Here is a 14,251-nt window from a genome sequence, read left to right on the forward strand (position 1 = left end):
TAATATCAACTTCAATTTCAATATCAACCCTTCAAATTCAATTTCAATATCAGCCCATCAACTTCAATTTCAATATCAACCCTTCAACTTCAATTTCAATATCAGCCCATCAACTTCAATTTCAATATCAACCTTTCAACTTCAATATCAATTTCAAATCGTTAATTTCAATTTCAACGTCAAATTCAACGTCATTTCAACTTCAATTTCAATATCAACTCTTCAATTTCAATTTCAACATCAAATTTTCCATTTCAACTTCAATTTCTATCCTTCCATTTCAACTTCAATTTCTATCCTTCCATTTCAACTTCAATTTCTATCCTTCCATTTCAACTTCAATTTCAATATAAACCCTTCAACTTAAATTTTAACTTCAATTTTTCAATTTCAACGTCAATTTCAATATCAACCCTTCAACTTCAATTTCAATATCATCCCTTCAACTTCAATTCGAATTTCAACTCGTCAGTTTCAACTCATCAATTTTAATCTTTCAATATCAACTTAAATTTTTCAATTTCACTTCGTTAATTTCAACTCTTCAGTTTCAACGTCAATTTTTCAATTTCAACTCTTCAATTTCAATTTTTCAATTTTGATTCGTTAATTCCAAATCTTCAATTTCATTTTCACCGTCAATTTTCCAATTTCAATTTCAACTCTTCAATTTACACTAGCAAGTAAACGCTAACGTCTTACAATTAGTACTAACTATAATGGTGTTTTAGAGTTATTTAAATTGAAATATCTCCTGAACTACTAACTTTTCGACATACACGGGTTAGTACTTTTTTATAACGAATGTCCAGCTGCATCGGTTGATGTATTAAAAAATACCTCATTCCATTTAAAAAAATATCAATATGAAATCTTGTAAAAAAATGACCTTGAAAATTTTATCCCATACAGCGTTACATGTGACCCTTCAAATAGTGTAACTTTGTCCTAAGAAGTTTTTTTGTACAACGGAAAGTAACGGAGATATTTAGGTGTTCTCTTTCTTCGGACTCACCCTGTATTAAACACGAACCGGGTCCAATGTATGCACGACGCCGTTCTCGTTGTTCTGTGCCATAGAAGAAGCGATCGCATCGACAAGAAGCGGCTGCGTTCCGAAATTTCGTTCCGGCCAATCTGCAGCTTTAGTGCCGCTTTTGCATCGGAAGAGGGCCGTTCCCGGTTACCCGCCCGCGCACGTGTCCCTCCTCTTTCAAAATTCAAGACTGAATTAAGCGTGTTTGTGCCGCGAAGCACATCCTCGGGCCGAACGAGGTCGATCCATGTAAACGGGACAGGCTTTCAGAGTTTACGGTTGTGACGATAATCGTTATTAGAAATAAATCGTTGTCGAAGAAATCCCGCTGCCTAAATCTCCGCAACAACCCCTTGCCTTCGTGTAACAGTCGCTGTCAAACGCAACAACATTTCAGAGGCGAGTCTAGATCAGGTCTGGCCAACACGCGGCCCGCGAGCCGCATGTGGCCCTCCACGTTAAATTGTGCGGCCCGCCGGACGATTTTTTGTTTCTATTGAAACTTTTGTTCCCGTTGTATGTATACAAAAGATATAATAAATAAACGAAAATTTATTGATTACATTTTTGTGCGGCCCTGTAACGTTATGCGTCATCGAAGTGGCCCGTGAAACCATTTGGGTTGGACAGGCCTGGTCTAGATCTACTCCAGGGATCGGCAGACATTCATGTGGAGCGTTATTTCCATAACGTCTCAGTGGTTTCAATCGCGAGACAAGAATGGGCAGCTTCCACTGCTCCCGAGCGTCTCCTTGTTGTCAAACTCTCGCGACCTTACAGAGAAAATCTTGTATGTCGTGTTCAACTTGATTGCAAGGCAAGGGGTTCACTTAACAAACAGAAGCATCGCTTCCCCTTTTTCGCTGGCGATTAGACATTCAAAAGCGAAGAAGAGGAACCTACAGTATTCCCTCCATAGCTTCGCGGTTTAATCTTCGCCCCTGGTCAACGGGAGATTTTCCGGAATTTCCGAAAGAAAATAGTGTCCATTACTTGTGTCGTCGTTCGATGCGACGCTAATGAGGGAAAACTGTATCAATCCCTGATTAACGGGGATGAGCCAAGATGGCGGATGTGCCATCAAGCGCAAACGTCCGGCGAGCTGTAAACGCGTGTCCGTTCGAACTCGGCTCGCTAAAGGTATACGCGCATCTGTTTATTTAAATCGATACACCATGAGAGAGAGAGAGAGAGAGAGAGAGAGAGAGAGAGAGAGAAAGACAGCTTGCGTGTGTGTGTGTGTGTACGAAACAAACACAAAGAGAAGGAGAGGGAGAGAGTGTGAGGGAGGAAGGCATAACGTGCACGCTCGTTAGCGGACCGTAAACGATTTAATCGCTCAAGGGTATTTCCGTTGGTTGCGTTTAACGACAGCGATTCCGGTGCCCGCCACGATATCGTCGCGAATTCGTTTTACGACCGCGCACGATCCGGCGTCGCGTGCATGCTCAAATTACGTTTACGTACGCGTAATAACGTTACGTCGGGCCCTACGCAGTCTCTTTTCTCCTATCGCCGCGTTCCCCATTAACTCCTTCACAGTTCCGGGACGGAACAGCTGTGCCTAGCGAAAACTTTCCCATCGAAACAACTGGTCCGCCGTTTTATACTGTCGAACGTGGTTAGGTTAGGTTAGGTCAGGTTAAGTTAGGTTATTCGCAGCTTTATTCACTTTTTCTTTCACTATTTTCAATGGTAAGGGGAGCCCCCGTTGACCCCGGCACCTCTGGAAATATTCCATGTGCCATTTAAAGCTGTGGTGCCCAAGGTGGTTCGGAACCCACCTTAAACTGTACGTCCCGTCGCTTAATAACCATAGCAGTAGACGAAGCGACGTAAAACAATCAATCAGAAGGGGAGACCCCCTAGCGCCGGACGCTTAAGGTTTTTCTTGTTAGAAATCCAAATATAAAGGATCAAAATAATCAACATTATAATAGTAGATAACTGAAATAAACGTCAAACTTTGGTATGTGATTTTGAGAGATCATCAAGTGGCACCGGGGCTACCCAATAAGCAAAAATGCTAGGGTTCGCGTGGGCTCGTATTTTGCCGGCAATGTGGCCGAGGCACCAGCCCGGTACAAGCCGCCCTCGGCACAAACCTGGCCGCTCGGTCCATTTTAAGAGAGCAGCACGGTCCCTAGTTTTAGGGACCGATTTACGTTTTGCATCGATTGCAAGAGATAGAAACAGACCCAATTGTCCAAACAGAGATTTATCCAACCTAGTGGCTCCCCAACTTCGCATTGGGTTCGTCCATATCCTAACAGCTCCGTGATTTCGCATCAGGTGCGTCTGTGCTCTTATCTAACCTCCCAGCGGTTCCCCAATTTCGCATTGGGTTCGTCCGCGTAGTTATACAACCTCCTAGCAGCTCCCCGGTTTCGCATCGGGTTCGTCTGTGTTTGACTCCATTCCTAGAGGCTCCCTGACTTCGCGTCAGGTTCGTCCTCGCTGTCTATAATCCCAGCGGCTCCCCAATTTCGCTTTGGGTCCGTCCGCGTACCTTAACTAACAAATTTATATCACATTCCTAGGGTAACAACCCTTCGCCGGCCACTCGTGCTGCTCGCGACCCTGGCTCGTAACAATTACAACGTATTTATGCAAAAAGAAATATTTTCTAAAACGTCTAAAATGTCCGGTACAGGTCAGGTGCCGTCCGGCGTTAAGGGGGTAGACTCGTTTCCAGGATTGCAAGGGTGCGGGATGCGCCTTTTCATTTCTCATTAATGCAGAGATGGGGCTTTTCAGTAGTTAAAAGCGCTAGATAACAAATCAATCAAGGCCGCGATCACCCTCGAAAGTCCTATTTTTACGTTCAGGAGGCGTAATTTGCATTATTCGGCAGCATGTAGCTGTTGCAGCTTTATGAAAATAGCTACATACGCAGTTGTATGTTTCCGAATAATGCAAATTACGCCTCGTATACGAAAAAATAGGACTCTTGAGGGCGATCGCGGCCTAGATTGATCTTTTCACTACTGAGAAACCCTATCTTTGCATTATGGAGGAATGAGAAGGCACATCCCGGACCCTTGCAATCCTTTTTTCTTTTTGTTTAAGGACTGTGGGGAAATGCTTTTACGCACACCCCCCTTAGATAAAAGTTGGGGGGTAGTGTGGGGCTCAGCCTCGCCCTAAGATGTAAGTTGGAGGAACGGGACTTAATCCCTAGGCATACCCACTAAAACCCCACCGCCCAAGGGTTCCATACCCTATTCCTTCGACCTCCTGACCGGGGATAGAGGTGTACAGGGCAGGGTTGCCATATTCTACTCTCGCCAGGCCCTTTACCCTTCCGCCCCTCGCCCAGCTTGTCTGCTGAGTCCGCCCTACTCTTCCCACGGACACTGACGCGTTCCGCTAACTTAGCTTGCTCCACGTGGTACGCGTCAGTGTTTGTGGGAAGAGTGGGGCGCACTCAGCAGACAAGCTGGGCGAGAAGCGGAAGGGTAAGGTGCCTGGCAAGAGCAGAGTATGGTAACCCTGGTACAGGGATTTACTATCCGCATCACACCAGTACCACTCTTCTTCTCCCCCGGCAAAACCACGCATGTTCTTATCAATTAGGACCTTTGCAATCCTGGAAAAAGGAGTCCACTCCCTTAAGGAACTCCCTAATCGTTGGTATGTTGATAGGAGAGGTCTCTGCAGTATCGAGGAATGAGAAGGCACATCCCGCACCCTTGCAATCCTTCTTTCTTTTAGTTTAAGGACTGTGGGGAAATGCTATTATCCCCCTCAGATAAAAGTTGGGGGTAATATGGGGCTCAGCCTCCCCTAAGATGTAAGTTGGGGGAACGGGACTTAATCCCTAGCCATACCCACTAAAACCCCACCGCCCAAATATTCCACACCCTATTCCTTCGACCTCCTGTCCGGTACAGATTAGGTGCCGTCCGGCGCGGCGTTAGGGGAACCCCCCTACCTTTTATGGGCTCATTTTCCTGCGCAGAGACGTGCGCATTGACAGAATTAATAGTATTTGTATTTTACTTTCGTTTCCCTCGATTTTGACTAAAATCATTTAACAAAATAGAAACTTAATTTAATAGAAAAGTAACATTTTCAGTGGCACATGTTTTGATAGTTGAGTAAAGACCGAAATGGGAATCAGTGCATTCGTTTATTAACAGAATGCATACACAATGAAAGTAGATCACCGATTTAACGTTTTCAATCGCATTCAACCATTGAGGGGATTTTGAAAAACCGCAAAACAGCCCGCGACTGATCTAGTTTCCATGTTAGACTGGTTCTGAAAACTGAAAACGAGGAGCACGGTCCTTAATTTATCTGAACGAAAGAAGCTCATGTTCACAGACCCGCGGAGTGTACATATCGTTAGGTTCATGTAAACCAAACGGTTAACTCGTACGCAGAAACACGCGTTCTTTCAGCAATGGCGGCATTGTAACGTGTGTTAACGCGAGACGTCTCTGAAAGACGTAATTACTGGACCACGGATCCTTATGCATTTATTGCGCGCGAACATCTTAAAGAGAAGACGAGACACGCGGTCTCTCCGCGTTCCTTTTTATATCGCTTTCAACCTATTGAAATAATTAATGCGGGAAGGAAAATTCTGCCTTGGAATGAACTCTAGAATTATACACATCCGCAGTCCAGTAATTACAAACAGCGGAATGCCCCAGTGAAGCAGTCTGAGGCATTTCTTCGGAGAAAAGAGAAGCATTCTCTATTTTAGGTAAAATGAAAGTGTTCTGCATCATTAAGAGTACCCACCCAGTCAGCACAGCCTACCACCTGACCCAGCCTACAGAGTCCCTGACCTGCAGATTACGGGCAAACACAACGCTTGTGCGCACCATTGTGCCGCACAGTTTCCCACAACGTTGCAGCATTCTTTCTAATTGTGTCTTCATCTAAATTTTTTAAATTGACCAGAAACCCGAATTTTGTGTAAATGTCATCATACGCACACTTTCGCTTTTGTACTTCTGCTAGAAGTTTATCTAATTACTAAACTGATAACAAAAAAATATAACACCGATAAAAATTGCCGCCCCCAAAAGGCTTGCGCCCGGGGGCTTAGCCCATTTAGCCCTGTGGTTAGGACGGCCCTGTTCCAGATCGTCCATATACGTTTCCCACAACTTTGCAGCATTCTTTCTAATTGTGTCTTCATCTAAATTTTTTAAATTGACCAGAAACCCAAATTTTCAGTAAATGTCATCATAGGCACACTTTTTCTTTTGTGTCTCTGCTAGAAGTTTATCTAATTACTAAACTAATAACAAAAAAATATAAGACCAATAAAAATTGCCGCCCCCAAAAGGCTTGCGCCCGGGGGCTTAGCCCATTTAGCCCTGTGGTTAGGATGGCCCTGAGCCCAGGGCCTGCAGGCCGGGCCGGGATTCAGCCTGTTTTTGAGAGGGCAGCACGGTCGCATTAATGTGGCCAATCAGGCCCCGATGTAAAAAACAAAAACAGGCTGAATCCCGGCCCGGCCTGCAGGACCTGGGCTCGAGTTTCTGCATGTGATATGCGGCACATTGGTGCGCACAGGGGCCCGTCCAAAATCGAGAGTTGCTTGGGCCTCAGGGGCTCTGCAGGCTGGGTCAGGTGGTAGGCTGTGCCAGGCTGTGCTGACTGGGTAGGAACCTATTTCGTTCTTTCTATAATAATTTCTAAATTCATTTAACATTTCTGCTTCTCTAAATTTCACCCGTGCATTTCTGTCATAAATCCAGAAGCTCCGGAATCCAATAAAAATCGCTTTACATTGTCGTGTGACTTGAATCTATTGAGTTTCATGAACTGCGCACAGAATTCACGGGCCAGCGCCGAGTAAATCAGCTTGTAAAAATGATGGATGACCTCTGGACCGTTTCCGGTGATTTTAATGGGCTGTGAAGGGGTTGTTCCGATCGCGGACACGGCGCGTTTCCATTGTAACGATTAATTTGCCGCGTCGACCTCGGTTAAATCCTCCATCGCTGTAATCGAACGATCGCGGCCTCGGGCGACGCTGTGCGCGATATCCTCGCACCGACACTCGTGTGTCTGAACATCCGTTCAGTTCAACATCCGCCGATTTGCGCCGCTTGCTTGGGTTCGCAAGGAAACCTCCGGCAACCGAACACAAGGCTTCGGCTCGCGTTGAAACGGAGCAGGATTCCTCGTCCTCGAAATGAAATGTAACGCGAAACGTAAAGGAGTCCTGTTTTTCTAATATTACACGATGCGAAGCTCCCAGCATCCCTCGGGATCAGCTTTCCGATCTCCGACCGAAGCGTACAGTCTCGGAGACTCTCTGCTCCCCGTGGATGGAATTCACCGTCGATCGAAATCAGACGGTGCAAATGTGCATCCGTGATGCTTCCAACGTTCTGCAACGTACCGATTTCGTTAACGTGCGCGGGTGCATTTACTCTGCGCTCCAGAGGGTTTGGGTCACCCCCTATCGCCATCTTGATTTACGTCAATAACGTTGTCCGCAGAGAGCAATAAATTAAGTCCTGCATTTCAAAGGGAAATGCAAAACGAGTTCAACGAAATTTTGCCAACAGCCACTTTGATCGCTCAAAGGGATCCATTGATTTTAGGGGAACACACTGGCTACTTTATGACGAAATTACTGCACAATGACTATTAGTAATTTTTGTGAAATTACGTACGGTTCTATTTTGTTTAGTGCGAGAACAAAATTATAAGGTGGTAATGAAACTAATTTTTCTAACAGCCAGTTTGAAAATTCGAATGGACTCATTGATCTTAGAAACAAGTTCGTCTTGTAACAAAATGACAGTACAGCGACCACTATCCCAAGTAGCACCGTACGTCCATAGAACGTACGTTTTAGGTCCAGTTTACGTCCAAACTTCCTACGTCCATTCTGTACATTCGGAGAATGTCCCTAGGACTTAAATTTTGGACGTTCTAGGAATGTCCGTTTTTTAGGTTTTACGAATGTCCTTAGGGCGGTAGTATACCCTGGGATTGTAACTAGAAAGGGACTAGAATCTTACTAGATTTTGGGTCGAAACCATGTAGAAACATGGGTTTGCGCGCTTCGGTTGTTTGACCTTATTTGAGCAGATTTTGGGCTGGGTGAGTGCTCATTCTAAAGAGGCAGGTTCATCACACTACGCTCTGGTCATCATATAGGTCAAAAAAGTCTTTTAGAGACAGAAACTACTTTGGGTCATCATATTATTAGATATAAACATAATCTCGTTAAAATCATGACCAGAGCGCAGTGTGATGAACCTTCCTCTTTAGAATGAGCCCTCACCCAGCCCAAAATCTGCTCAAATAAGGTCAAACAACCGAAGCGCGCAAACCCATGTTTCGACCCAAAATTTAGTAAGATTCTAGTTATTTTCTAGTTACAATCCGAGGGTGTACTACCCCCTTAGGACGTGAATTTTTGACGTTCTAAGAATGTCCGTGTCTTAGGCATTTCTTAGGTTTTACGAATGTCCGTAGGACTTGAATTTTGGACGTTCTAGGAATGTCCATTCCCTGGACGTTCTCCAAATGTCCCGAATGTCCGAAACGGACGTTCTCAGGACATACACAGGATATCCCTGTGCTAGTTGGGTGATTTAGTAATAGTTCTGTACTGTTAAATTTTGTTTAGTACGAGAACAAAATTATGAAGATGATATGGCTGGTACTGATACCAATTTTTCTAACAGCCAGTTTGAAAATTCAAATGGACTCATTTATCTTAGAAACAAGCTTGTCTTGTAATAAAATGACAGTACAGTGAGCACTGATTTAGTAATAATTGCGTACGTTCAATTTTGTTTGCAACTTCATGATTCTCTGCTGGTAATAACATTCACGTAAATCACGTTCCCAGTTGGAACACACACATTCAGCGCGTCGTCGTCTGTCGCCAGTACAGAATGCGTTCCGTTTCATACAGCCCAAGCAGCGTGAACATTTCCAATCTCGATTAACTCCGACGAAGAAAGTACTCTCTCCACTCCATACTGTACACTGTAAATACACTGTAAACTGCATGGTTTGAGCTCCCCTTAATGCATCGTCGACTAGCTACCATTAGAGAATGAAGAGTTGATTAGTGTCCAACGAGTGAAATCCGCTTACCTTTTCATTTCACGTATATAACACCATATGACACTGCACAGATATGTAGCACGTGTTTCCTGTGGCTGGAACAAACTCGATTGATCGATCTCGAACCCACAAATTGACATCGATTAAACGTAAATAGGAACCGAATTCTTTCTGGTTCAATATATCAATTTTACGATGTGACCAACAACAATTGTGTCTTCGTAACAATTATATTAGGTGTGCAAATTCATTTGTCGTGAATTTATTATTCATTTGCAATCACAGTTTGAAAAATTTCCGTTATACAATTCGAAAGGGTGGACCACGAAGCGTGATCTGTGCTGCGATGTGGTGCAAACATTTTACGCGCATGCTCGGCGATTTCAGCCTCAGTAAAGTAAGATTCTCGTTATATGAGCAGGAACGGCCTTCTCTATAAAGGGACCTGGGTGCAAGAAACCATTTGAGGCCCCCAATTTTTTGTAAAGTGAAAAAACATTTACAAACACGAACATACAGGGTGAGTCCGAAGAAACAGAACACCTAAATATCTCCGTTACTTTTCGTTATACAAAAAAACCTTCTTAGGACACAGTTACACTGTTTGAATTACATTACCACCGTTACATGTGGCCCTTCAAACAGTGTAACTTTACCGTAAGAAGTTTTTTTGTACAACGAAAAGTAACGTAGATATTTAGGTGTTCTGTTTCTTCGGACTCACCCTGTATATTACTAATGCATGTTTATTTAATGAGTGATTTTGTTTTTGCTAATACATTAATTACTTCAGAAAAATTAGATTATTTTAGTTCTTGATCGTGTTGGGGCCCTCTCAATCGCGGGGCCCCGGTGCATAGCATCCGCTGCACCCCCCCCCCCCCCCCAGATGGCCGGCCCTGAAAATGAGGTACCTTGAGCACCCGGCAGAATGTTAAAAAATTCTTATTACTTGATTGTGAAAACTGACTGTATAGCATGTGTATTTTTGTATATTTACTAGCTCGTAGGACACGTCCCGCAGTCTTTTTGTCCGAAACTTTCCGGAAGTTGTCCGTGGAAATGTTCGTGGATCGTCGAGCAATCGATTTCGCTCCGGCCAGAGACATCACCGTAGAACCCTAGAGATCGTTCGAACAACCGGTTATGTTCAGTTATGTTCCCCGGTGCAAGCGCAACGTTCGCGAATCATCCCCCCCGCCCACGAATCATCGAATTGTACTGGTGGTAGTGTCCCCTTAAGATCCTCAAGATGAAAAATTGTGCAGGGGGAGCAGCTGTTTCTCAAACCAGATCGTTTAGCGACACTGAAGCCCCACTGCAAGATCGAGAAGCCGCCACAGTACACGACGTTCAAGCCGAGCTCGAACAACTGAAGATTTTGCTATTGACTATTTTCTATCGATATACACACGCAGTACACGCACACGTCGCGCCCTAGGGGAGAGAAGCGAGGGAGGAGGATCGCAGCGGGAAGGGAGAGAGAGAGAGAGAGAGAGATAGTGAGAAAGAGAGGAGAGAATGATGATCGAGTGTGGCGATCAGAAATGATCGGTGAGGAGCAGTGGCACACCCAGGGGGGCGGCCAGGGGGCCAAGTCCACCCAAGAAAAAATGTTTACCTTCCAAAGTTAAAATCGCGGGGCTATTAGCCCTTGACAGATATGTTGACTAAAAAAAAAAGGTTATCACTCAAAACCTAGGGCTGGGTTCAACTCGCCCCCCCCCCCCCCCTCCAGGTGCGCCACTGGTGGGAAATCGAGACTGAAACGTAGCAAGCAATCAAAATAAGAAGACCGCCAAACGCGCCGGTAAATCGCTCTCCCCTGTTCCACGGTTTTTCGTTCGTAAATTTGTGCATTTTTCTGGCAGAGCAGAGCAGAGTCGCCAGATCAGGGGAATTAGCTGGAACTCAGGGGAAAAGGTTACCCTCTCTCTGTCGTTACCATATTAGTCACGTGACATTCTGGCACATGCACGACAGAGACGAGACGCGTCACGTGACGGGGCCGTGGCGGAAGCGTGAGGGGAGTTAGCGTCGTAGGAGGGGAACGGTAGAGTGGGCCAGTGTCGCCAGATCGGGAAAATCGAGGGGAATATAATTTACCCCCTCTCTGATGACCGGAGTAATATGTGACACGTTGCGCGTGCGCAACGGGGATTGAGTGGGGCGAATGGGAGACACGTTGCGCATGCGGCACGTCACGTGACCAGTCTACGGTTTTACTGGGGGATGTTGGAGTATGCTTATGGTGCTGGAATGGGATAGTAGAAGGGGAAATCGATTCTCTGGCGACACTGGAGTGGGCAGACAAATCTTAATCAGGCGACTCTGTACGGAGCAGAGTAGATGGTTTCTGGAAGGAGTCCCCACCGCGAGAATGGACACCCCACTCTCCTTGCTCGCGTGTCCTCCTCTCTCTATTCTACACCGTTCAGACTTTATCCATCGGCCGGAAATTTTGGAATCGGTCCTTCAACGGAAATGTACATTGTTTAACTAGGGAACTCGATTTGAAAGTAAGCGTAACATTCTGGAGCCTGAGAGTTCAGATCAAGGATCTGGATCGTAGTTTCCTGTCTGCTCTCGGCGTTGGGCGAATTATCTCGATCGTTAAAAGTTCCAAGCGCGTCATTTTTAGATCTTGAAAAGTTGGATTGAAGACAACGAGGATAAAGCAACTAAAAGCTGAAATCTTATCACTGCCTAGATCTTCTAACACAGTGGGAAACTATGATCTAGACTCGAGGTAGTTATCGTCGTTGGCAAATCCGCAGGTCTCTTCTTTCTACTGTTCCTTGGCAATGAAATATTTCTAACATACGGGGGTGGTTAAACTCTTGAAACTTTCTTTCTCCTGTCCAATATGCGAACAGTTCTAAGCAGTGTCGCTTAGATGAGGTAGAAACCGGCCTCATTTTCTCTTCTGCTTTTCCCCTTTCACTATCCCATTCTAGAACCATGTGCACACTCCAACGCCCGGCACTAAGAACGTAGACAGACCTGGGCGACGATGCAGTGTTGCCAAATGTGGGGAGTCACGGTGAAATGATGTACCCCCGTCTCTGATGGCGGGGAATGACTGCGGCGAATGCTACAGTACACGTACACGTACAAGTGCAAGTACACGTTGCACGTGCGCGATGGGGACCGTGGAGTGTGCGCCTGCGCACGGTGCTGGAATGGAATAGTGGAAGGGGTAAGGAGGAGAGTACATGAGCGCCGTTCGGCGCTCACTCTGGCTTCACTGCGACGATGGGCCGAAAAACACACGGTGCTGCTTTTCCCCTTCGCTGGCTCGGCATGGCAGTCCCCACCACGTCCACTACGACTCTTCCTTCAGCAAGGGTCTTATGTGCGGGACATCAGTGTTACCAGACAGGGGTAATCGAAAAGGAATCGAGGGGAATACAAGTACCCCCTCTCTGATAACCAGAGCAATATGTGACACGTTGCGCGACTACGCGACGAGAATCAGTGTGTCCGGACAGGGGTAATCGAAAAGGAATCGGGGGGAATACAAGTACCCCCTCTCTGATGACCAGAGTAATATGTGACACGTTGCGCGTGCGCGATAGGGACTGAACGGTGGAATAGGATAGTGGAAGGGAATAAAGGTGGGGGGGGAGAGTCTGCAGAGTGAATGAGGTTCGTTTCAACCTCAATCTGGCCACACTGGTGTACATGTTTACGTAGTAGTGATGAGTAACCTGCCGGTGCAGTATCGTGGGGCTCGTGCTGAAGAGACAGTCGGAGTGGACGTGGCGGGGACCAGGGATACCATATTCTAGTCTCGCCAGGCCCCTTACCCTTCCGCCCCTTGCTCAGCTTGTCTGCTGAGTCCGCCCCACTCTTCCCACTAACACTGACGCGTACCGCTAACTTAGCTTGCTCCACGTGGTACGCGTCACCATTAGTGGGAAGAGTGCAAAGACGGGCTCCGCCGCGCAGCTGGGCGAGGGGCGCAGCGGTAAGGGGACTGATTCCCTGTTCCCGCAAAATATGGCAACCCTGGTGGAGACTGCCTTGCCGAGCCGGCAAAGGGGAAAAGCAGCACCACGTGTTTTTCGGCCCCTCGTCACCCAGGTCTGCCGTAGACCACGGTGCCCGTCAGTTCCCGTGCCGTGGACTAGTCTGGTCATCAGAGAGGGGGAACATCATCTCACCGTGATTCCCCTCATCTGGCGACACTGGTCTAACGACAGGCACCAAGTTTGTTTGATCGAGCATATTCTGCCATAAAGTCTGGACTTTAAAGAAAGAAGAGTTCTTTATCGGACACATTATGGTGGCAACGAGGATATTGAGAAACCCATTATAGAGCCGCCGTGGTCGATAGCAACGAGACCTACAGTGTCGTTTTGAACTGGATGCCCACGACGGGAGCAAACCACTGCCAAAGATGACCGACTTAGATCGCACCGATCGCTTTCAATTAAATGTTAATGTGTTCAGCTGGCTTCGAAAGGAATCTTATCTCGCTGTAGGTCCTCACTCTTACGATTCCAAGGTTCCAGCCGATGATATTATCAGTGTTCGTCTTTCGTCTCTTTTCACGCGACTCCTTCCGAAAACCATTTTCTCCGCTTTTGCTATCCGTGTCACTAACGAGTGATTCTCGTCGTCGTCGTCGTCGTCGTCGGATAATATTCGAGATCTCTCTCTCTCGACACGTGCTGTGTCAGCGAGCTCGATTCTTTTGTTTTCGTTTTTGTCGCGCCGAAAAAAATCGCGTCCCGAATTTTCGGACCAGCGGAACCCGAGAAACCGCAGGGACGCGAAGATCCCGCTCGCCAAATTCTTTAACCGATAGAGTTCTCTTTGGATAGTGTGATGGTCGTTCTCTCGCAAAATAATACTGCCAGTACACGTACGACTTTTCAAAAAAAAAAAGAAAAAAAACAGACGAGAATAGAGATCTGTACGACAAACACCGGTCGCAGAACCAAATCAAAATGAGAAAACTATTATGAATCGTATTTATAATGCTTACGATAATGTTGTTAATAAAGCGGTGATTTTCAGCAGCTACTGGTTTTATTCGTGATAACGCGAACGCAACGCAACGTTCTGAAACTCCTCTCTTTTTCTGCGCCGCTGATATTATTATCGAGAAAGACTTTCAATAAAGGAATTGTGCAAAAATCGTCTCGTTCA

The 14,251-nt window shown here is 46.0% G+C and overlaps 1 protein-coding gene across 4 annotated transcripts in view; it reads left to right on the plus strand.

Annotated features, from left to right (window-relative positions):
• LOC143217659 (kin of IRRE-like protein 3) overlaps nucleotides 1-14,239 on the plus strand; it is a 363,559-nt gene extending 349,320 nt beyond the window's left edge. For 3 of the 4 annotated variants that reach the window (XM_076442193.1, XM_076442195.1, XM_076442197.1), the window contains one exon: nucleotides 10,363-14,239. In XM_076442193.1, the coding sequence (XP_076298308.1) occupies nucleotides 10,363-10,470 (108 nt within the window). In that variant the 3' untranslated portion in view covers nucleotides 10,471-14,239. Of the gene's footprint in view, nucleotides 1-1,080 lie in introns of all 4 variants that reach the window. The other variant, XM_076442196.1, reaches the window with a different exon arrangement.
• Nucleotides 14,240-14,251: the final 12 nt, after the last annotated feature.

Source organism: Lasioglossum baleicum, chromosome 17 (genome assembly GCF_051020765.1).
Source record: "Lasioglossum baleicum chromosome 17, iyLasBale1, whole genome shotgun sequence".
Lineage (NCBI taxonomy): Eukaryota > Metazoa > Arthropoda > Insecta > Hymenoptera > Halictidae > Lasioglossum > Lasioglossum baleicum.